Raw genomic sequence first — 24482 nt, forward strand, 5'->3', positions numbered from 1 at the left:
CTTCGGCGAGCTGGATTGTGGACTTGTGGATTGGATATTATAGGCAGCAGGTTTCTCGAATACTTTCTGGCGGCCCACATAAATAAGTTTCCGAATTTTGTAAATGGCAGTGTATTTAAAATCGCACACATACACATTAAATACCTCAAAAACAAACAATATCTCATGAATCAACACCTCACCCCCACATATAGTGCACACTGGTCAGGAAAAATAAACACGGAAATGATTGGTGTAGAAAGAGAACTCGGTAGGTACTAACAGAACACCGGAACGAAACATACGACACCACGCTGAGGCACCAACGGCGCTGAGCGGCTGAGTGCAGAGGGAGATGGTGCATCACTGCGGTTCTACGTGGGCCTACAGCTCGCAGCGCACGCTCACCCGTGTCAGCCCCCGCCCCCACGAGAGCTACCGCACCAAGCAGCTGCGTTTGCTACCCGCATTACGTCACTGAATGTCACTTCACGACTGCTGGTACATCGCGCCACCATCTCTTCTTCGAATTTAGGTTAGTAAGTTAGGTCACGAGTACTAAAAGTATTTATTTATGACTTCTAATCAATTAACAAAGATAAGATCTACCGTAAAGAGCGGTTAAAATTAAAATACGAGGGTGAGTCAAATGGAAACCTTAAATTTGTAATAACAAATCGAAATTTCGCGCCGTTATCTTGTAATTTGGTAATCGTGCTACAAACAGCGTGCAGAATGGCCTGTAGGTGGCAGCATAGTGCAGATGCACACATACTGTCGCAGTATCAGTATAAAGATGGCCGCCCCACTTGCGGCTTGCACCAAGGAAGAAAGCGCTCTGTTATGCTGTTTTTGCGTAATGAAGGTGTGAAACCTATTGAAATTCATCGACACATGAAGGTTCAGTATGGTGATGCATGTTTGTCACAGCAGCAACTTTACGAATGCAGTAGGAAGTTCGCAAATGGTGTGGCTTCAGTGGAAGATGCTCCTCGTCCAGGTCAGGCACAACGAGTTGTGACTCCACAGAACATTGCAGCAGTTGAAGCCATAGTGATTACCATATGTTTGGACCACTCAAAGACGCAATGGGATGAAGAGGTACGCCATGTGGTGCATGAGTGGTTGTGCGGACTACCAAAAGAATTTTTTTCTAGAGGGATTTATGCACTTTGTAAGCGCTGGAGGACTTGCATTGGGGGAGATTATGTTGAGAAGTGATACAGCTTTGTACCACTTCTGCACAATAAATAATATTTAAAAAAATATTTAAGGTTTTCATTTGACTCACCCTCGTACAACCACTCACGATGATCTGGTAGAGATAAACATCAAAGGTGAGCGTCATTTGGAAGTATTCATAGAACCAAGGGAAGTGAAAGTGACACTGAATTTGTTGATTCAGAAAATCAAAGGAGTGAGACTCCATTGAGACTGGCTGAAGTACAAACTGGAAATGCAGAGATGCTAGAGAGGATTCAATTGGTTTTTGCTAAAATTCAAATTGCCAATGAATATTTAAAATCCACTGAAAATAAAGTTCAAAATAAAATTGATCCATTAACAGGGAAATAAAGAATATGATTATTACAGTATCTCTGTTTTAGTGTCTGTGCATGCATGCATTTCTGAAGGAACGGGCACTGCTGATGATTTACAGCTGTATTCGATAAACGAAATGTATTCTCAATTTGCTAACACGATTAAACAGCAGCTGCACCATTTACTAGTAACACATTCAAGTTTCTGCCAGACAGGGACTCGAATCTAGATTTCATCCTGCTCGCTAGCGGTCACCTTAACCTCTTGCGCAATCTGGGTATGCCATCAGAACCAACCCAATCCCTAGTGTTTAACCACATATATGAATATCTGAAGGACATTGTAATATGAAGACCAGGTATTGTGCAAACGCCGACATCGTGGCTATCAATAATGTATCCATGTTTCGACAGGCCAAAATGACTATAAAATATTAGTCTCTTCCTGTGCGGGAAACAATCACGAAATATGCTAGCGTATGGATTGTGGACTCCGCGAAATATGAAAGTTTAGATCGGTCATCGAGGAGCGCCCATATTTTGAAGTTGTCAAGGCGACTCCTCGTGATAAGCGGAAAATTCTCAGTCCGGCATAAAATTCCATGCGTGTCTACCAAATGGTACAGCTGATGAATAATCATACTGACAAGCTGCTAATACATTTCATATACTGAATACGATTGTAGATCATCAACATTGTCTGTTCTTCCAGATATGCATGCATCACTCAAGGATATCTGCATCGTACTTCACAGATACTGTGAAGTGGAGATACTGCAAAAACTGCATTTCATGCCAAAGCAGAAGCAAACTGACGAGAAAAACACTTTCGCTCCCTGTGCGGGCGTCACATAACGTGCGAGGAGTATGAGACGAGACCACAGGACATTTGGAAGTTACAATCGCTTCCGGAGGCGTGCTCGGAGTGGTTAAGGCTGCCGCTCACGGTAAACGGGCAGTCCTGGTCCGAGACGCCGTCCGACACAAATTTTCACCTGTTTGAAGTAAATGGCGCAGCTGATGTGTAATCGTATTCGCAAACTGCAAGTACATTCCGTGAATTAAAAAATAATTTATAGCATGAAGTGGAATCCAGTAATAAAGAAGGAGGAAATGAATTCAAAATTGGATGGCCCAAATTTTAAAGTTCATTCCAAGCATCAAGATTTAAAAATCAAACTATGGCAACAGTTATCCTTATTGAAGACTATTTTCAAAACCGAAATCGATGAATTTCGTAATGAATACAAAAAGGAGAATGAACTCTTAGAAAAGAGGTTAACACAAAGATTATAAAAGAAGTCCGATATTTTTTCTAAAGAGGTTGTAAATGTATATACTAAAGTGAATATCTACAGACGCCAAAACTGTAGAAGATGATTTTGTTATTTCAACAATTCGACAAAAAAGATTTCTGATAAAGTAAAAACAGTACAAGTCCCAATAGTGGACTCAAACATAAGCATTGCTAACACACAAAGCAGAGTAACATCTGTTGTTTCTTGTAACTATACTGTGCAACATGTTGCTTCTGTTGATGCCAATGTCGTTGGTTATAGGCCATTTCTGTATTTTGATCCGGACAAGCAAACACACCGATTAGGAGTCTAAAATAATTTGGAAAACGTGTTGCCGAATGGGTGGTTTCAGTGCGAGGAAAATCTTTCATTGGCAGACATTTGTCATTGAATTCTTTGCGTTGGTCAGCTGATGTCATGCTACGTTGTCAAACACTTTCTAAGTTCAGATCTGCTTTCCTGAGTCAGTGCTGGTCCCATAAAAATCAGAACGATGTATTATGCCAGTTTTCGGGTGGTAAAAAGTATGCCCCTGGTCGGGAATCAGAAAGTGTGTTTATCGTCTGTCGCATTTGACAGAAAAGATGAAAGCGGAACTAAAATTATTGAAGTTAGAAGTTAAATTGGCTTTGTATTGAGGGAAAAATCATTTCCGCACTTAGGTAAAATGTGGATGGATTCGTTGAATATCTGGAACGAGTACAGAGGGTGTCAGCTAATGAAGAAAGATCGCCTAATAATAACAGGCCCTCTGATAGAACTCCAAACAACAGAAATGTTCAGGGAGGAAACATGAATCTTGGGAGACTATAAGTTGTAAATACGAACTCTGATTTTCGTGGCAGAGGCAGAGGAGGAGCTCGATAGCCGCCACTTTTTTTAAAATTTTGACGAAGAAAAACATGTAGAGAATGTACCGCTCACGCAAAACGTAGAGCAGAGTGCGATCCGATCTGAAACTTCGTTTATTGAGAGTAGTAGTTTGTGTTAAGGAAACGTCCATAAGGAAACTGACGCTCACCAAGCGGAGTAAAAAATACAGCTAGTAACTGACACAAAGGCCAAAGTAGTTAATTAATATCCGCAAGCCGACAATAGAGATTATCACAGTCTTGAACACGGCTGTTTGTAGCGACTGTAAGTTTCCGATTAATAAAGTACGCAGCCAATCAGTGTCGTAATTTACTTACTTTTCGACTTGACCCATGTTTCGATAATTGGAGAGTTGTATTCTTTAGAAAAACAATGAACACTTCTGTTAGCAACAGCAAAAGATATCTGGCCTCCAATGTGAAAATAAAACGTTACGGTACTTGCTTGAATTAGATTGTGTGAAATATATTACATCCATCACGAGCGAAGGTGATCCAGTCACATACGGACAATGTCAATTAAATATCCATTAAAACTTCGTTATTGAAACACGTATGGTTATTGAACAGACAAACCTCAATGTAAGCTGTTAGCAGCTAGCTGCAACGCTTACATAGACTAGTACAGAGCGCGCATCATGATGTGACCTGAACCGTAATGAAGACTGAGATATGTAATATTTACATTTTCATACAGCGACATTCCGTCGTAACACAAAAATGTTGCTAGCAGTATGCTGTAATATAGCAGCAATGAAGTAAAGTTAGATGAAGTTAAAAGGGGTACATAAGTTCTACATTATCTCAAATAGGGGCAGAAATCCATTCCAGTACGATTATGCCATAGGTGGTAAATCATTGGAAGCGGTAACGACCGTAAAATACTTAGGAGTTACTATCCGGAGCGATCTGAAGTGGAATGATCACATAAAACAAATAGTGGGAAAAGCAGGCGCCAGGTTGAGATTCATAGGAAGAATTCTAAGAAAATGTGACTCGTCGACGAAAGAAGTAGCTTACAAAACGCTTGTTCGTCCGATTCTTGAGTATTGCTCATCAGTATGGGACCCTTACTAGGTTGGATTAATAGAAGAGATAGACATGATCCAGCGAAAAGCAGCGCGATTCGTCATGGGGACATTTAGTCAGCGCGAGAGCGTTACGGAGATGCTGAACAAGCTCCAGTGGCGGACACTTCAAGAAAGGCGTTACGCAATACGGAGAGGTTTATTATCGAAATTACGAGAGAGCACATTCCGGGAAGAGATGGGTAACATATTACTACCGCCCACATATATCTCGCGTAATGATCACAACGAAAAGATCCGAGAAATTAGAGCAAATACGGAGACTTACAAGCAGTCGTTCTTCCCACGCACAATTCGTGAATGGAACAGGGAAAGGGGGATCAGATAGTGGTACAATAAGTACCCTCCGCCACACACCGCAAGGTGGCTCGCGGAGTATAGATGTAGATGTAGAAATTGAACTTCCGCATTTTTTCAAATGTATAAAGTCGAGAAAAATACTACATCAACATAAGACATACGCAGGATGTTTCTCTACTGGAAAATGTAGAGAAAATTCGTAAGCTTTGACAGGGACGTTACGGGAAGAAAATATCAAAGCACTTGAGAAAAACGCATCCGACGAGCAAGTGATACCTATAAGCAAGGTACCGCGGTAAGGTATTAAACGATCGCGAGCAATGGCTTGAAATCGTTAAAGATCTTATGTTTCTTAATTGCAACTATTCGTTTAAAATAACGCAATCTTCCCTTATTGTGTGTGTAAAATTCTCTAATTCCTCCGATATATTCGAGCTCTACTCTTTCCTTACTTTATACATTTCTTTTACTCGTTTCGGAATGTGATCTAATGTCATGAAGTGTTTTCCAAAATTAGAATTATGGCTATTGATACATGTTTTACACAAAAGGTATTCTCTATATCTAACGTCAAAAGCCCTCCTAGTTTGTCCGATATAAAACATTGGACATGCGTCGCATCTTATCTTATAGACACCTGAACTGCATAAGGGGCCGTTCGTGGTTTTAATATTACAGATGGAGATTTCCTTTAAGCTGCTGGCAGTGGAGAATGCTACTTTGCAACCATATTTCCTAACCAGCAAACTTCAAATCCTGTATGACATATTGCCTAAAAAAGGTATCGAGATATATCTTTCATTTTCACTTTTCCTGTTTTTACAATCCCCTAAACCAGTAATTCTGTGACTTGTTTTCTTCTCGATTTTTTCTACCATAGATGGAGCATATCAGATTATAAGATACAGTGTTAATTAAATTCACCTCTTTCTCTATTTTGCACCATTTATGTCTGAGTCAAAGAAGGCCATCTCATGGGACGGAGGGTGCGTTGAATCAAATGGCATAATTGTATCCGCACTGGCTGTCTTACGATAAATATCGAAATTTATTCTCTCATCTGTAATCGCGAATTTAGATCTTCGCGATTTCCATTTCGCAACTCGCAAGTAAATTTAATTTTTTCATGAAAACTGCTAAATTTTCCAAGCAGCTGATCAATTTTCATTTTGGTCCCATTATACACAGTTAAAATGTCATCAGCATGCTTCGAACAGAACTGAATTCCTAAATTTGTAGGTGCATGATTATTATAAATTACTCACGGTTGCTGCTAATAGCCACGTTCAAGAATGTGAAATTCCTGCCTGAGCTAGTATCCAAGGCTCTAAGAAAATATAAGAACCTCAAAAAAAAATTTAACGCAAGTATGGCTATCCCTTTCAATAGACGTTATGAAAAATGTGCCGGCCGCGGTGGTCTAGCGGTTCTAGGCGCGCAGTCCGGAACCGCGCGACTGCTACGGTCGCAGGTTCGAATCCTGCCTCGGGCATGGATGTGTGTGATGTCCTTAGGTTAGTTAGGTTTAAGTAGTTCTAAGTTCTAGGGGACTGATGACCACAGTAGGTACGTCCCATACTGCTCAGAGCCACTTTTTGTGAAAAATGCAACTGCAACAGAACTGCATAAAATGTCATGTCAACGCTAGACTGCATGAAGGAACCTATGACACTCAAAAGATTGGTTAATCTCAGACAGAAAGAAATAGAATCAGAATGGAGAGGCCTATTATTTGTTTTTAGAATTAACCAAAGTACCTCATGTACAGTTTTATTTTCAAACGGATATGGCATGGGCTTTTGTTAATCAATGACTAGTGAATTCAAAAACGAAAGTTATGAAAATTATGAAAGGAACATAGCTAATCATAGAAATTTGCTTCCTGTAGTGGAATATCTTAATTATATTTCAGAAATTCTGCCACAAAATCTTTAACAGATTGCTTTATAAAACGAAAATAAATTTCACACAGGAAGAAAAATCATATTGATGAAAGAGCTTATTTATATTTATGTCTGGCATTAAGGACCTGGTTGCAGGAGAAAATCTAGTTTTGGACCTAGTGTTAGAGAATTTAAAAATCGACAGAGCCCAGCAGATCAGAGTATCCCATGACATATGTAATAAAATTAGTGAAAACGATTTAGTAGACAATTCTCATAAAATAAAGATGTAAAGGTGACTAAAATATTATGCAAGTGTTACATAAGAAGCAGCCCTCGTAACGATATCAGATAAAGGATGTATGGTAGTTAATCACTACTAAAAATGAATATACAGTGTGAACATCAATAAAACTGCCAAACTGCGGGGACGCATTCCTGAGTGGAAATGGAGGGAAAATGGTCCTATTGAGATGTGTCCAGAAATACGTCCTTGCCGCGGTAGATAGCGCTGACGAATGAAAGTTCCTCTGCCACGTGCCGTGTGTTTCTTTCCTGTTCCAGGCTGTGTGGTTGACGCTGCGTACGGCATGCAACAGAGAGGTCTGGTATTCACGTCGGGAACGAGCCGAGATGGTGTTTGTGTACAGTCAAGCAGATGGAAACGGTCGAAAGGCAGCACGGCTATATCAAACCATTTACTCTCACAGACGCAAAAACTCCATTTCAAACCGTTTTCGGGCGTTTTCTGATCACGGGGCCTTTCAGACAGACGAACGTGCAGGGAGGCGGCGGACTGTGTTTTTAGATCACATTTGGAGGACCGAGATCTGCAGGATATTCAGACGAACCCCATACAAGCCCCAGGCAAGAGGCACGCCAACATGGTGCAACCCATAGTACCATTACTTGTATCCTGCATTACAACTGCTAACATTCCTATCGCCAGCAATCCCAAGAACGCCACTTTCCACTTGTGTCGTGGATGCGATGTAGCTCTGTATAGTGTTCCGGGACGATTTTTTGTCACTGTACGCACACCATCCATTTCCGAACACATACTCATAGGATCTTTCTCTTCCGTTTCCAGTCAGGAATTGGCCCCTCTTATTTGTCGGTTTTATTAATGTTCACCCTGTATAACTAAAACCATGAAATTATAGGAAGATTACGTTTCCGAATTGGAGGAGAATTCGTTTACTAGCATGCAAAAAAGAAATTAGGATTTCCATAGGTGATTCCAGGCATTTGGTTAAAACTTTTCCAAAAAAAGTAATTGATTAATATGAATCCACAGGTTTTGGGGTACGATATACAGTTTGCTCACTGTGAAGTCCCAGCTGAATGATTTTTATTTTTCAGTTTCAAATTTCATTCCTTGTTTTTGCAGTCAGTAGTTTATAAGAATTATACATCTTCATATGTGCGTGTAGATCATTAATGTGTAAGGATCTTAAGGATCTCGTGGTGTAAGAATGATTTAAAGATTTTGATGTGCTTGATTCATGACACAGCAACCACAAGTGGAGAGTTTGCATTAGTGGATTTAAAATTTTCATTGATATTCTGTAACTTCTTGACAATAGCAGAAAAAATAGTAGTAAATGTTCCCTGTAAAATCTTAAAATAGAATTAGTAGGAAAATATAAACAATTTACATAAAAATTGTGGAATCTGATGTTTTCTGAAACCTAAAGAAATTAAATTTACCTAAAACTGTATTTTAAAGTTGGTAATAATTTTGTATGTAATTAAGAGAGTTTAGTAATATTGTGCCATATAAAGGCAAGAGAAAGGTTTTTGTTATTAGTTGAACGAGATGCGAGGTAGTAGCGTGATGCTCATGTCAGAAATACGTCTAATGATGCCAGTGAGTTAACGAAAGGAAATGAGGAAGGTAGGAATAAGTGACGTATTACATTGACAAATGAAAAGCTGAGAAATATATCTAATGAAAAGGTTGGAGTTTCATATCTAGACTAGTTTATCTCATGTCTCAAAAATGTGCTTTAAAAACACATATACTTACTGTAAGGCAAAAAGTTGATTAAAATGTTGTAATAACAAACACGGACTGTGATGTGAGGAGATAAAATCGTTTCAAAAAATATAGATTATTGTGAAATCAAAATATAATAAATACTCCTTTTGATAATGGTTAAGGGAATGCAAAGTAGCTGGCGACAAAAAATTACTTTCATTGTAAACTGATCTGCATTCAGCTCGAACCATGTGAAGCCAGCTCACTGATGTTACTCAACTTCACGAGATAAGAAACTGGTATAATATTACAACGCAAATTAGCCAATACATGACAGAGTACAATACCGATAAGGACATATTAGAACCCAAGCACAACTTTTTATAAACAACAGAATTTGTGTATCAGGTCCTGTACAAAATAAGAATTAATATCACAAGAAACAGCATCGAGCATTTTATGAGATGTACTGTCAACAGTAGTCTTGAGAACAAAGGTAACAATTTTGAAAAATAATGTTATCCCTGTAAACGTGTATTACAATTAAGTAAATAGTAAAAAAGATTAAGTAAACTTTTTTACATTTTTGCCCTTCCTTAGCATAGTATGGGAACAGAAACTGAGGCTGTGGTAGCTCTTTGTCCGGGTCATAGAAGCCTTACGTATCTGCAGTCTATGAACTGTGCGGAGGATAGTGGTGAAAAGAATACCAGGAAAACTACCAGGCAAACTTTCCCGTGTAATATAATAGAAGGATGAGAAGGACGCTCAGCAATGTCACTTCCCCCTCTACCCAAAGTAAGTAGTGAATGAGCTGTCGCTAGGACGACCTTAAAAGTGCTCTCTAAAGAGCTGTAAAGTAATTATTGAGTATCAGAATTTTTATATGTCAAGGGTTTGTCGATTTTCTTTCCAGGAATATTGACTGAAACAGAATAATAGAAAAGAAAGATATTATAGCTAAAAAGCCGATTTCATCTGAAGGTAAACAGATGATTAAATCAAAATCAAATTTTTCTTTCATATGAAATCAAATTTTCAATATTTATGTTCATAAATGTAGAAATGTGTCGATTTTAGTTTCTTGTGCGTATGATAATAGTAAGAGAAATTATTAATAATATGTATTTAATAGACTATGAAAAATTATCCATCGCTTGCTTAAAAAATTCAATTTTATGTTAAAGTTTCTTATCACAAATAGGGGGTGAAGTGAGGAAGCAAAGTCTATGGCCACAAAGCGAAGGTGGTGAACGAATGAGATTGGTAGTTCAGGATCACCTAACCAAGGCGAAGATGGCCGCGATTAACGTGTGCAAGAGCACTCATACAAAGCATTATGCAACGATCTAAAGTAAAATCAAACAAACAAAACTTGTCACAAAATTTTGTCAGATAATACAAAATCATACCAATCTCTTCTATATTCAGGTTCAGCATAATCCACCGAATAGTTTCCAAATAAAGTCTACTTATTACGAAATTTCAAAAGTGCGAAATATTAAAGACAGAAGATTATAATTTTGGGTTTCACTTCCGTATTATGTAAAATCATAATGCAGATGTTTTTATTAAGTTACGTCTTTTATTTTTAAAGTTATTAAGTGAAACCCTGTTTTTTCACTAAAATCACGATACATTAATTGGCCTTTAGAACAAAGTTTAATGATAAAATTACGTCACCGTGTTTATTAGAAGTAATCATGGACTTGCAGATAATTATGTAACTTTACAGAAATACAGACTGTACACGAGAGACAGATCAGTCTGATTTTGTGATGTATAATGTGTTTGTACATTATGAATTACTTTGAAGAAAACGATCTGTTGGCATGTAGTCAGAAAATATCGTTCTTATGAAACAGTAGGTCTTTATTCACACGACTTAAGTGCTATGAAAGGGGATCCCCAATTTACTCCACATTTCTAGATTTCCACAAATTTTTGACACAGACACTCACAAGCGGCTTCTGGTGAAGCTCTTTGCGTGGTGTATAACCTCACTCATCCGACTGAATTCGTGATTTTCTGTCAGACCAGTCGTCAGATCACACACGTAAGTACTAAAATGAATTCGTTACATTTAGGTTACGCTATAAATCACTCAAATCCAAAGACTGTCAGCTCCATTAAGTACCTAGGAACTACAATTGCCGGCCGCGGTGGTCTATCGGTTCTAGGCGCTCAGTCCGGAACTGCGCGACTGCTACGGTCGCAGGTTCGAATCCTGCCTCGGGCATGGATGTGTATGATGTCCTTAGGTTAAATTCAAATGGCTCTGAGCACTATGGGACTCAACTGCTGAGGTCATTAGTCCCCTAGAACTTAGAACTAGTTAAACCTAACTAACCTAAGGACATCACAAACATCCATGCCCGAGGCAGGATTCGAACCTGCGACCGTAGCGGTCTTGCGGTTCCAGACTGCAGCGCCTTTAACCGCACGGCCACTTCGGCCGGCTCCTTAGGTTAGTTAGGTTTAATTAGTTCTAAGTTCTAGGCGACTGATGACCTCTGAAGTTAAGTCGCATAGTGCTCAGAGCCATTTGAACCATTTTGAACTACAATTACAAACATCTTCAGTCGGAACGATCACATAGAAAATGTGGACAATGCGAACCAACGGTTGCGTTTGATTGGAAGAACACTTATAAGATGCAAAATGTCTTCTAAACTGGCTACCTTACGTTTATCCGTCCTCTTCTGTAATACTGCTGCACGATATGAGATGTTTACCAGATAGGATTAACAGAGGACGTCGAAAAAGTTAAAAGAAGGCACCACGTTCTGTATTATGGTGAAATAAGAAAGTCACGAATATGATATGCGAGCTGGGATGACAGTCATTAAAACAAAGGCGTCTTTCGTTGCGGCGAGATCTTTTCATGCAATTTCAGTCATCATCTTCCTCCACCCAATGCGAAAATATCCTGTCGACTACCACCTATGTAGAGATAAATGATAATCGCAGTAAAATAAAAGAAAACAGAGGTTTTACAGAAAGATTTAGGTATTCGTCTTCCCCGTGCGTCTTTCGAGAGTTTAACAGAAGAGAAATATATGAAGGTAGTATCTGGTTCCCGAAAGAACAGATACCATTGATGACCGTGCAGCTTTTCTAGAATTGAATGATAATAGAGCGTCTGCCACGTAAGCAGGAGATTGCGGGTTCGAGTCACAGTCGGGGCACACATTTTCAACCTGTCCCCAAAGATGTATATCAACACCTGTTTGCAGCTAGGGTGTCGATTTAATTATCATTTCAGATGAGAAATAGTGTGAAAGTGGCTGGATGAACGGCCTACATGGCACGTAAATGTCATGCAGATACAGATGCAGATGTAGATGTGGAAAGCAAAATTTGTGTCGATCCTTAAGATGGAGACAACCTCGCTGCGTGATCGGAAGAGAATTAAGTGAAAGCTCGAGGGCCAGGGCCACCACAATAATTTATTTTGTTAGTTAGAAAGTGTATCAATTCAGCCATTAAGAAGTTATATTTTGAATAATTCCTTTAAAAATAGCCTGATTTTAATTATTATCAATATTTTCATTTGTAGGTATGATTCGTCCTTCTGGTAACTGACCCATTTCGATAATAACTTGTAACCATGCATGTTACTATCACTTTATGAAATTACTTCCATAATTAATAATCTAATTATGTACAAAAATGTGTTAAATCCTTAACATATATTCCTAATACTAAAAAATGTTGTTATTTTGTATTTGGATGTCCCTCATTCTTGCTACAAGTAGCTAAACTGATGTAAGTACATGTATAGCTAATGCTTCCCATCATCATACAAATTTTTGTGTACTATAATTACTGACATTTATTACATTTTAGCACTCTCGATGTAATTTTTCATCTTTACTTCGATACACAGAAACATTATTGTGTACGTACTTCCATCTTTCGAAAGAAAATTGTACTGTAGTCCCTTGTCGTAAGTAGGAAATCAACGCTTATAGGGAATTCGTGTCCACCGTTCACCAATTATTCCGTTTGCTCTTTATTTCCTAGTTGATGCGATAATGGAGGTGATTCTGTTCTTCTTCCACGCCGCATATGCTTATTACTGTTGGTGACTAGAGAATCATAGACAAGTATGTCTTAAACCAGACGAAGTTACGTGTCAGTTTGCTATTATCGTGTCAGTTTACTATTATCGTGGAGAATGTTGTGAAAAACCTTCTCTATACCCCTTAGAGGAATACGCAAGTGTAGCTGAACATAGTGTTTGCTTTTCATTTGCGGTTCATTTTTCTTGCAGAATGCACATTAGAAAAAAAAAAAGAAGCAAGGATTAGGCTGCAACGTTCTGTCGACGATGGAGTCGTTTAGAGACGCAGCAAAACGTTTGGATGGAGGAAGGCCATATCCATTCAAAATAGAAATCAACACTGCAAATTGCCCTCTACAATTCATTCTTCAGTTTTGTCATAAGAGGGTTAGTCCATCGTAGGCTGCGAACGTGAACGACAAATATTTCAGTTTAGAAATCATCTGGTACGAGGGCAGCTCAGGACTCACCTCATCTGTCATTAAGAGCGACTCCTCCACCAGCAGGTCAGTGGCGTTAACAGAGCGTAAGAACTGCACCAGCTGCTGTGCGTTTTCAGCTTCGTAGCCGAGAACGGAGCCCAGTCTGAAGGCGTGGTATCGGGGATCCCGTACCACGGACATGCCGGCTATGAAGGTGCCACTCTGGTCCACCAGCCGCGAGAACAGACCTGCAGCAGGAACAGGCTTCAACAACATACACTGAACACAGATAAAAAAGTGTGCAACCAGCAATCATTCTGGTATGTAAATTACGTTACTAAACTAGTTTCTCAATGTCTACACTCGTATTTACGCACTCGTTCAAGAATCAAATAGTTTTCCTTACACCATTTCTTGCAAGCGAACCATTCCCAATGGGACTAATAATGTCGTATGGTCTCCTGCTGCGACTGCTAGCGTCGCAACGCATCTCAATATGCCTGAAAAACTTCTCGAAGTTTTTTATAGGGTTGTCCTCGAAAGCGAACCAAGAGAACTGAAGAGATTAATTTTAACCCATGGCATGTTTCAGGTCTGATTATGTAGCAGCAATGAAACCTTTGTGTTTTTACGTTCTATCATCAGTACGTCCACGCTTTGCCCTTCTCACGTGTACTAGTGCAGGTCGCACAGAAATAAAATCGCAAAGGCTGAAATTAAAGTGCATATACACTGTAGCTGTCCACAAATTCTTTCAAAGTTCTTGCAGACAAATGGCATTTCAAGACTTGGGTATTCCGCTCGGAAAACTCATAATTCACTTATATAGGCAAAATAAAGTTATATCTAATGCAGTTGCTATAGCATTTAAAATCTGCTTTAACGTCTCTTTAAGTGGAAGCTAATTATTTATATTTCACGCTTGAAACTAAAACATTCGTCTGTTTGTTCCTAAACATGAAAATAAGGGTGAGAGCTACTTTTTGCATTGGCAAAATAATGGAGTAACAGAACTTATTAGCATGAAAGTAAATGGGAATTGTTCAAAATTTATAGAACCTCTGACTGTCTGTTCAAAAAGGAACAGCTTTCATACGTTTCTATACCAAAGATTTAATTAAAAATTCAGCGTTTTCAATTTTTAGACATTAAAGTTATTTGTTTGCGGGATGTAACTGTAGATGTAGATGTAATGTGAGCATGGTACTGCAGAAAATGCTCTCACGAAAACTTCTTCTGAACTAAACAGCAAACATACAGAGACGAGGTACTCGACATACAGAAATGATTCCCACGTACCTGTCGAATGGAGAAACAGAGAGTTTGAAGAGATATGTAGAGGTAAATAAACAATGGAAATGTGAGGGAAATAATCTACAATCTTCATGGAGCTACGTTCCATTCTTGCAGCTAAATGAAAGGCAAGTTGTTTTTTGTCATACCAGCTTCGCTACTTTTATCTATGAAGCATCTTCAGTAGCCTGTAACATATGTTTTTTATATGTATAATAAATATATTATGCAATAGTTGCAATATGTTACTATGTTACATTCTGTCGGGATTTTATCTTATATTTCAGATTAGAAACAAGTTTTGTACCCAAATTTCGTGATATTAATTTATTCATTGGTATTACTTATGACTTCCAGTGTTGTTAGTCCTCATGTGTGGTCCTGGAAATCTGTTCATTCGGCCCCATTCTCCAACTGGCCAATTTCCTAGGTTTATTCAGCTTCGTTTATTATGACACACCACTCGCATTTTCATTTTGTGATTAACATGTGTGTATTTACAAAGTATAGTGTTGCCAACAGTCGCCGTGCGTTTATCTTTCGTCTTTTGTTTGCGTTTTTTTTATAATTTTATATTTTTAATCTCTTTTGTGTGTGTATGTGTGAGAGACAGAGAGATAGAGATAGAGAGGATGGATAGAGTGGGATAGAGAGCAATAGACAGAGAGAGAACGAGAAAAAAGGGGGAAAGAGGAAGAGTCATTAATTATTTACTCTGGTTATGTTTCAGATTCCTGTTTGTTATTGGAAGTGATGGTCAGGAAGTTATTGCTTATATTAATTTGGTAATTAATTACCTTCTTTTTCATTGCTACATCTCTCTGTACATGAAAGTTAATAGCATGAGTTTTTTGTTATGATTGTTCACTATAACGATTTTCAGGTCTTTATCCATGTTGGATGGTTCATGCCCATATTTTATCAGGTATTCGGCAAAGGTAGAATGGCTACTTTCATACTTCCAGCTTCTTATATGTTCTTTATACCCAGTTTTGAAATGCCTGCCTGTCATCCACATACATACTTACATTCTTGTCTTTCTGACTGGTACACCTACTCCTTGGTATTTATCTGATTTGTCCGTTGTTTGTAAATGTGAATAGAGTGTGATTCTTGTTCCGTAAGCAATGTGTGATCCCTACTTCTTTAATAAATTGGTATTGTGTATGTTGATTTGTGTTTGTATGTTGATCTGTACCATTTTGTTCTTTTATTCATGTCATGTGTGCTATTGTGTTGTGTTTCTGTGTGTGCTGTAGTGTCAGTGCTGTTCATTGGTGTTTGTGTTCTCTGCTTGTTTTCATTCTTCTTTAGTTATGCTTGTGATTTTTGGTTAAGTATTTGTACTAAATGGGCGTTGGAACCAATGTTTCTGACTATGAGTTGTATTGCTTGTAACGTTTTTTCATAGTTCTCTTTACTGAATGGGATCTTATTTAATCTATGTAACATGTATCGTAGGGCTGCTAATTGCTGATTTTTCAGGTGGTTGGATGAAGCATATATAATCTTATCAGTATCTGAAAAACAATTTTGTATCATTTCTTTGTGATAAGTGTGTCGAAGATTGTGTTTTCTGTGTGGTTGAAAATAAAAGTAGTTGTACAGCAATGTATTTGTAAGTCCAAGAGAGAATGCATCAAACACACGTATCAACAAAGTTAACTTACCTTTCAGATGACTACCGTGTCTAGCAGTGAGGTGATGTACTGAAATATTCTGTGCGGCGTTCCGGTAGTTAAATGACATGGCATTGAGCCAATAGAGTTCCCATTAAAATCGTCGTTTATTTGTGCTTCCATATTAGTAAAAGCTGGCTTTCACACACTCCAAAAAAAGACATTACACATTTCCAGAGAGCTTCTTCCTAGATGTTAAGTCAAGTTAAAAACATGCTGTAGGCGTCTAAATAAGGGTTAACCAGATGGAACAGTGAACTCCACTGACTAAATTGGTGCCAAACGATGGTAACATAGGACTAGTACTTCCTTCCAGAACATACCGTAAGTCAAAACAATAGCAAGATTACTTCTTCTTTTTAGATTATAAGATTTAGTTTATATAACATTCTACGAAAATACACTCCTGGAAATGGAAAAAAGAACACCGTGAATTCATTGTCCCAGGAAGGGGAAACTTTATTGACACGTTCCTGGGGTCAGATACATCACATGATCACACTGACAGAACCACAGGCACATAGACACAGGCAACAGAGCATGCACAATGTCGGCACTAGTACAGTGTATATCCACCTTTCGCAGCAATGCAGGCTGCTATTCTCCCATGGAGACGATCGTAGAGATGCTGGATGTAGTCCTGTGGAACGGCTTGCCATGCCATTTCCACCTGGCGCCTCAGTTGGACCAGCGTTCGTGCTGGACGTGCAGACCGCGTGAGACGACGCTTCATCCAGTCCCAAACATGCTCAATGGGGGACAGATCCGGAGATCTTGCTGGCCAGGGTAGTTGACTTACACCTTCTAGAGCACGTTGGGTGGCACGGGATACATGCGGACGTGCATTGTCCTGTTGGAACAGCAAGTTCCCTTGCCGGTCTAGGAATGGTAGAACGATGGGTTCGATGACGGTTTGGATGTACCGTGCACTATTCAGTGTCCCCTCGACGATCACCAGTGGTGTACGGCCAGTGTAGGAGATCGCTCCCCACACCATGATGCCGGGTGTTGGCCCTGTGTGCCTCGGTCGTATGCAGTCCTGATTGTGGCGCTCACCTGCACGGCGCCAAACACGCATACGACCATCATTGGCACCAAGGCAGAAGCGACTCTCATCGCTGAAGACGACACGTCTCCATTCGTCCCTCCATTCACGCCTGTTGCGACCCCACTGGAGGCGGGCTGCACGATGTTGGGGCGTGAGCGGAAGACGGCCTAACGGTGTGCGGGACCGTAGCCCAGCTTCATGGAGACGGTTGCGAATGGTCCTCGCCGATACCCCAGGAGCAACAGTGTCCCTAATTTGCTGGGAAGTGGCGGTGCGGTCCCCTACGGCACTGCGTAGGATCCTACGGTCTTGGCGTGCATCCGTGCGTCGCTGCGGTCCGGTCCCAGGTCGACGGCCACGTGCACCTTCCGCCGACCACTGGCGACAACATCGATGTACTGTGGAGACCTCACGCCCCACGTGTTGAGCAATTCGGCGGTACGTCCACCCGGCCTCCCGCATGCCCACTATACGCCCTCGCTCAAAGTCCGTCAACTGCACATACGGTTCACGTCCACGCTGTAGCGGCATGCTACCAGTGTTAAAGACTGCGATGGAGCTCCGTATGCCACGGCAAACTGGCTGACACTGACGGCGGCGGTGCACAAATGCTGCGCAGCTAGCGCCATTCGACGGCCAACACCGCGGTTCCTGGTGTGTCCGCTGTGCCGTGCGTGTGATCATTGCTTGTACAGCCCTCTCGCAGTGTCCGGAGCAAATATGGTGGGTCTGACACACCGGTGTCAATGTGTTCTTTTTTCCATTTCCAGGAGTGTATGTATTTGTGTGAAGATTTTTAATAACAGTAGTTACTAAATTTACAGATGTAAAAATTAGAAACTTCCTGTGATGTTGCTATATCGATTACTTATTGAAAGCAAAATAAAAATGTAGATAGAAACATATATCTGCCTTTAAAACTGAATGGTAAAAATAGTTGAAATTAATATAGATCTGTTTTAGAGTATTTACTGTTAATTATTTGCCAACTAAGTTTGAGAATATATCGATATATAAACGGAGTATTACATTGACAGAAAATCTGTGCCAGACAACTCGAAAAACAGTAAATGTTCCCATGCATGGATTACGTAATTTACAAATGATAATGTGTTCAAATTTTGAAAAAAATTAGATTGTGCTGCAGCTTTCCGTAATTGAGCAAAAGATCCGATAGGACTAAGATTCATCATAGATGCAACCATGAACATTCACAGTGGGCTAAATCTGTTAACAGTTATGCCGATTGCCGTTGAAATAATAAACAGTTTATTTCCTTTTTCCCATCTCTCCACTTTCATTTGATCGTCCTCTGTGTAAATTTTTGCTATCAGCTGCTTGAACTGATCTCTGGAAGTAATTACTAACCTGCAGATCCAGGTGACATGAGATGCAGTGAAACAGAAACCCCTCCAGCGCTCTGACCGAAGAGAGTCACCAGCTGTGGATCCCCGCCGAAGCTGGCGATGTTCCTCTGCACCCACGTGAGCCCCAGCTGCTGGTCCTTGAGGCCAGCGTTGCCAGGAACAACCTGGTCACCTGTACTCAGGAAGCCTGCAGTCGGATTGGAAACGAACTGTAATTCAATTACATTATCTTGCACGCAGTACAATATCAATCTCTTAACATTCCAGTACAGTGTTTCAACACGTCCTTCCTTAGTTAACTACATAAGAATTTCTTTCCACTAAAAGCTTTTAGCGGTTTGAAACTCACATTGTAAGTTTTGACTTGCATTCATCTGTGATAAGGTTTCTGGGCATCAGAAAGTGAAATGAAACATCTAGTTCTGTTAGAAAACTAGTAGCTTCATTCTTCTAGGTACTAAGTCTGTATCTACATAATCTGGCTTGGTAGTGATGTTTTCATTTATTCCATTTGGATTTTCCAAAATGCTTAAATAAAATGGACACATTTCTCTCATTTATTTGACTCCTCATTTTTATACCTATTGTACACTTGCATCTGAAAATGTCGTTTAATCAATGTCATAATAGTGTCCAACAATAAACGTCTTTGTCGGAAGATTTACCTGCTTAATTATGACAGTGTCGGATTCAATTGTTGATTATTTCCCATTCAGTTATATGGGAAATAAAACGGAATTGTTGTAGTTCCATTTATGAGATTATAAACTGAATTTAATTCTCTGTTTTATCCTCAGGCAAAATACCGTTTCCTTCTACGTTCGTACTGGTAACATTTAGACGTATTGAAAAGTTTACCTCTAATTGTACTACATTTCATATACATCGTCACCAAATTTGCTTATCCGTTTTGTCGTCTTTATTGGAAGTTGCTAATAACGCATTATTCTCCATGGGTTTTGAGATGAGTGTGGCTTCATAACCATGATGTTTACATACTCCTATTTTATATGTTCACGGGCCTTAAGTCAGGAATTACCTTCAAGGTTTTTAATGCAAGGAATAAGGGTCCTTCGGTCATCAAAAATATTTTCGTTAGGAAATGCATTTTTAACCTGTTTAGTTTCCCACAAACGTAATCCCTCCACTTTTCAGCGTAATAGCCGCTCGCTTCTACGTACGTTGCAAAAGTTTCGTCAAATTCTCTACGCAGAAAGTTTTCGCCTCGGATTCGAAGCAGTTGACAAGTGGACTCTTCAGTACCTCGTCATTCTCAAACTGATGTCCATCAATACGTTGTTTCAAATAGCAAAAATGCCATTATTGCTTGCTACAAAGCCAGGAAAATAGGGCGGGTGATTCAAAATGTCCTAATTGGACATGCTGATTCGTACCCTTTCTGACTCGTGGTGCAGGTTACGGTATCTTTCTTTGAGTTCCGTACTCTCCATGACCTCTTTCCCGTACAGGTGAATTTGGATGGCACTACTCAGTTCGGTAAGAATTCCACAGTACACGTCAGCCGTAATTGCTAAGCCACGTTCCGTGAATGAACCGAAATCACAATTTTATAAGCCTGTATAATGGATCAGCGACCTCGCACCCCAGCATGCACATTTATACATCCAGTTAGTAAGTCCCCATACAATAGTCTAATCATCCTTCATTCGTTAATGTAGGCCTTCAAACTAGGCACAATTCTCTATAAAGTTGAGTTGCAGTAGATCCTTCAGGGCACCAAAATTCAAAATAACGGCACCCAACGTTGTAACTGGAGGGAGCAACTGATTTCGAAGCGATGTTTTCTTTAATCCACAGTGAGTCAACTTCTGAATCCGAAGAATGATTTATGCCCGTTCGTAAGAAAAATTAACCGACTGCGCGGCACCCGTTTATGTTTGATCTGAGCAGACAAATTTAAATATGACCAAAAGGCCTTTGCTTTTATACTGTGCCTCATAACCCAAGTTGTGAGTAATTTCTATACGGTAAAGTTGAAATGTGTGTTTCATTCTCTTAATGCAAAGGCACATATTTTTTCTCCTTTCCCGATATTGATATGTATCATATTCTGTGTTATCGTAAAAGTAATGCTAATTTCGAGTAAAAATCGCAGCATAATGAGCTATACACTGAAGCGCCAAATAAACTGGTATAGGCATGCGCATTCAAATACGGAGATATACACACATCACAGAACCCCTGAAGATAGACGTTGACTGTGGATATTGTATCACAGACACAGTCCTTTTGACTATTCAGAAATGTCACTCAACTCTCTCAAAGATGTAAACAACCATGCATGAGCAGCACTTGTCAGACAGAGGGGGCCCGACAGCCGATCAGTTCTAGTCATTCCATCAGGAAGGAGGTACATGTAGTTCAACCATGCCTAGAAGGTCAGTATAACGGTTCGATCGCGTCCACATTGTAACTTTGTGCCAGGAAGGCCTCCCAAAAGGGGACGTGTCCAGGCGTCTCGAAGTGAACCAAATGGTTCAAATGGCTCTGAGCACTATGGGACTCAAGTGCTGAGGTCATTAGTCCCCTAGAACTTAGAACTAGTTAAACCTAACTAACCTAAGGTCATCACAAACATCCATGCCCGAGGCAGGATTCGAACCTGTGACCGTAGCGGTCTTGCGGTTCCAGACTGCAGCGCCTTTAACCGCACGGCCACTTCTTCCGGCGAAGTGAACCAAAGCGACGTTGTTCGGACATGGAGGAGATACAGAGACACAGGAACTGTCTGCAATTGTCATCGATTATCCTTCATAGATCCCCGGTGCAAGCAGAGCTGAGGCTGCAGCTCCGTCAATAAGGTCAAACATTTTACAGTGATAGTATCAATAAACTGTTCTTTCGCTGGGAGAGATGCGTTCGTCCGCAGGATGTTATGTTCGGAAATAAATAAGCAGACACGAAGAATGGAGATACAGAATATGAACAACGTTTGTTTTATTTAAAAAGCTTTAAAACCTTTCACATGAAAAACTCGGAAGCATTAGTTTTCGGTACGCAGTCTAATGTGTACGGTTAAGTAACTAGACTCAGAATCTGCTGTTTACAGTGATTTAACTGTTACAACACACAAGTAAAAAAAACATTACAGAGCCTGGTATCTCTCCCCTTCTCTTTGTTTCACGGAAAAAAACCTTTGAAAATATATCGATAGTCGCAGTGTTTTTTTCTTTTTTTTTTTTTTAAATCAATATTATTGCGATGTGTAATCGAAAGCAACATATAACCTCATTGTGTTTAGCTGCCCGACGGCCTGCTTCGCAACTCGGCAGGGGACATTCATGCACACTGCCGTGCTAACAACTTAAGGACGGCCTCCACTAGCTCGCTCTCACAAGAGACCCCTTCACTGGTTCAACTTTGAATAAGGCTCCTTTGAAAGGCTGTGTTAACAATTATGGCAGGAAAAAAATTAGTTGCAAATGACTCTCCATGTGCATCAGGAGAGCGACAGAAAATGTGTGTCCAATAGGTGCAGAGATCAGCCTTCTATGGGATGTATATAATACACTTCACAAAGTGGACATCGTCGGTGTTCAAGAAATGTTCAAAACAAACCACTAATTTTCACCATGAGCACAGAATGAAAAATGGCGCGTCTTGGTGATCACAAAGATTCGCACCATCAAGATCGAACTCCTTGGGTGTTACAAACCGTGCAGGACGTTCTCTTAAAGAATGCTTAATGAATCAGATTGGTGTAACTTGTGGAATGTGATGGAATGCAGTCGAACTCGAAACAACCTGTCATGGAATCTATCCTGAAACTGGCGATCCTTTACGGTGTATCTGCAGACGCTGCGCTAATATGTTTTATAGGCACGGAAAAAAACGAACATCCAGAGCCTGAATTTGCCCACTTGTTCCAGGCGATACGAACAGTAATGTCGCACACTTTTCAGGAGGGTTAGTTTGCTCTAAAGAAGTATGATTTTTATACAGTGACCAGGAATCAAGCCAAATCGTGCTACTTTGGCCAGCTGTTGACCAAAAGCAGTGCTCAATCCACACCTATAGTTCTCTTACGCCCATTCTTCCACACTTGCTTGCTCTGACATAAATATTTCCCACTGATCTTCCACCATCACGCACACGAGAAACAGTCGTAGGGGGCAGAGCACCTCCAATTCCTTGCAGCACAACAAATAACTTTCCAGATAAATTTACTACCCAGTTTAACAGTCGAAATAATTGAATACGAATACGTTAAGGTATCGGTTTAGTTGATCTTGATTCATCTCTCTCGGTATCTCTAATTTCCTCTCCAAATCTCGGTTGGTCAAAATTGAAAACAAACTCGTTACTGAACGATAGCATAAGTTTGTTTATCTCATCTATGAAATTTCGTTACCTTACGTCTTCCAGTACTGTAACAATGTTTTGAGTTACGCAACCATCCACTGCTTCCCTGGAAATCACTGTAACCTATGTCCCTCGCAATTTTATGTGAATAACGCAGCAGGTCACTATCGCGCTCATCCTGTAAATTGTATCGAGCGTCCTTGAAACACGCAAACACTAGTTTTTGTAACAAGTGTGCTTTTTCCTCCCTTGAATATCCGTTTTTTTTCTATGCTGCGGATGATCTTCCATGTACGTAAATGTGTTCAGTACCCGCTCCTTGGACAATGATTGTCGTTTACTACGTTGCACTGGAGACGGGATTTGTGTCTCCCTGTCCGATAAGGATGATGACCGACCTCACTCTGTATCCGTCTCAACACCACTTTCAGTTGTTAAGCGCGTATTGTCATCATTTACTCCTCATGTACGGTGTCTGCAATGTCGAGCGTATCCTACACCACACATTCCACTGATGCATCTTGCAGAAAGGCTAATATTTCATCTGCCACTTCTTTCTCGCTGTGCGAAATTCCTTACGCTCCTTTTTGACCAAATGTCAAATTCGGATAGTGTTGTAGACATAATGCGATGTTTACTTTGTTTATCGTTGCCATTGCTCTGTTCTGAATCAACGCCATTAGCACAGTAGTACTGTTGAGAGTTAAACACGTGGACCAAGCAGATCAATTACGCTTTATAGTTTCACGCTGCGCTCGCCATTGGATACCTCCAGTCCCATCCTCTGTTGTCATTAGCAGCCAATATTTTGGTTGCATGGCGGACAATTTGTGGGGCTTCGAATGCGGTACACATCATTTAGAGAAACTTATGTTTTACAATTTCCCATCTCTTCCTGTCATTTACTTGGCTTGCAGGTCTCAATCGACTTTTTAACTACTGATGATTTTTTTCCATAGAACAGGTCTTAACTGAAATACTCTTGGTGTGCAGTAAGGCCTGGATTTCATAGCGTGGTCCATACTATGTGGGCTTCCAAACACCAATTCAAAGTTTTTCAATTTTCAGTCATTAAATTTCACTTCCTTGTTTACTAACATTTAATTATACTGTTAAAATGCTTTCAAAACTAAACTGAAAGTTTCTCAGTTTTCACTTACCATTTTTTTTTTACTTTTTACCTGCTTTTAATTGCAGTTGTTAAACTATATGTCCTCAAAAGGAAAAAAGGAATTATTTTTTTGCTAAATAAAGTCTTTTCTTTTGTAAGAAAATGAAACGCCTACAGCCGTCCTTATGATCTTATTTATTATGTAGCAACCAGTTTCGGCGCTTCAGTGCA

The 24482-nt window shown here is 39.9% G+C and overlaps 1 protein-coding gene across 1 annotated transcript in view; it reads right to left on the reverse strand.

Moving 5' to 3' along the window:
* The window catches only part of LOC124606235 (acetylcholinesterase-like), a 102007-nt gene that overhangs the window by 48199 nt on the left and 29326 nt on the right, over positions 1 to 24482 (reverse strand). The window contains exons 4-5 of the mRNA XM_047138210.1: positions 18819 to 19004; positions 13479 to 13678 (exon numbers count right to left, since the gene is read on the reverse strand). Of these exons, the coding sequence (XP_046994166.1) occupies positions 13479 to 13678; positions 18819 to 19004 (386 nt within the window). The remainder of the gene's footprint in view (positions 1 to 13478; positions 13679 to 18818; positions 19005 to 24482) is intronic.

The sequence above is a fragment of the Schistocerca americana genome, chromosome 3, assembly GCF_021461395.2.
Source record: "Schistocerca americana isolate TAMUIC-IGC-003095 chromosome 3, iqSchAmer2.1, whole genome shotgun sequence".
Lineage (NCBI taxonomy): Eukaryota > Metazoa > Arthropoda > Insecta > Orthoptera > Acrididae > Schistocerca > Schistocerca americana.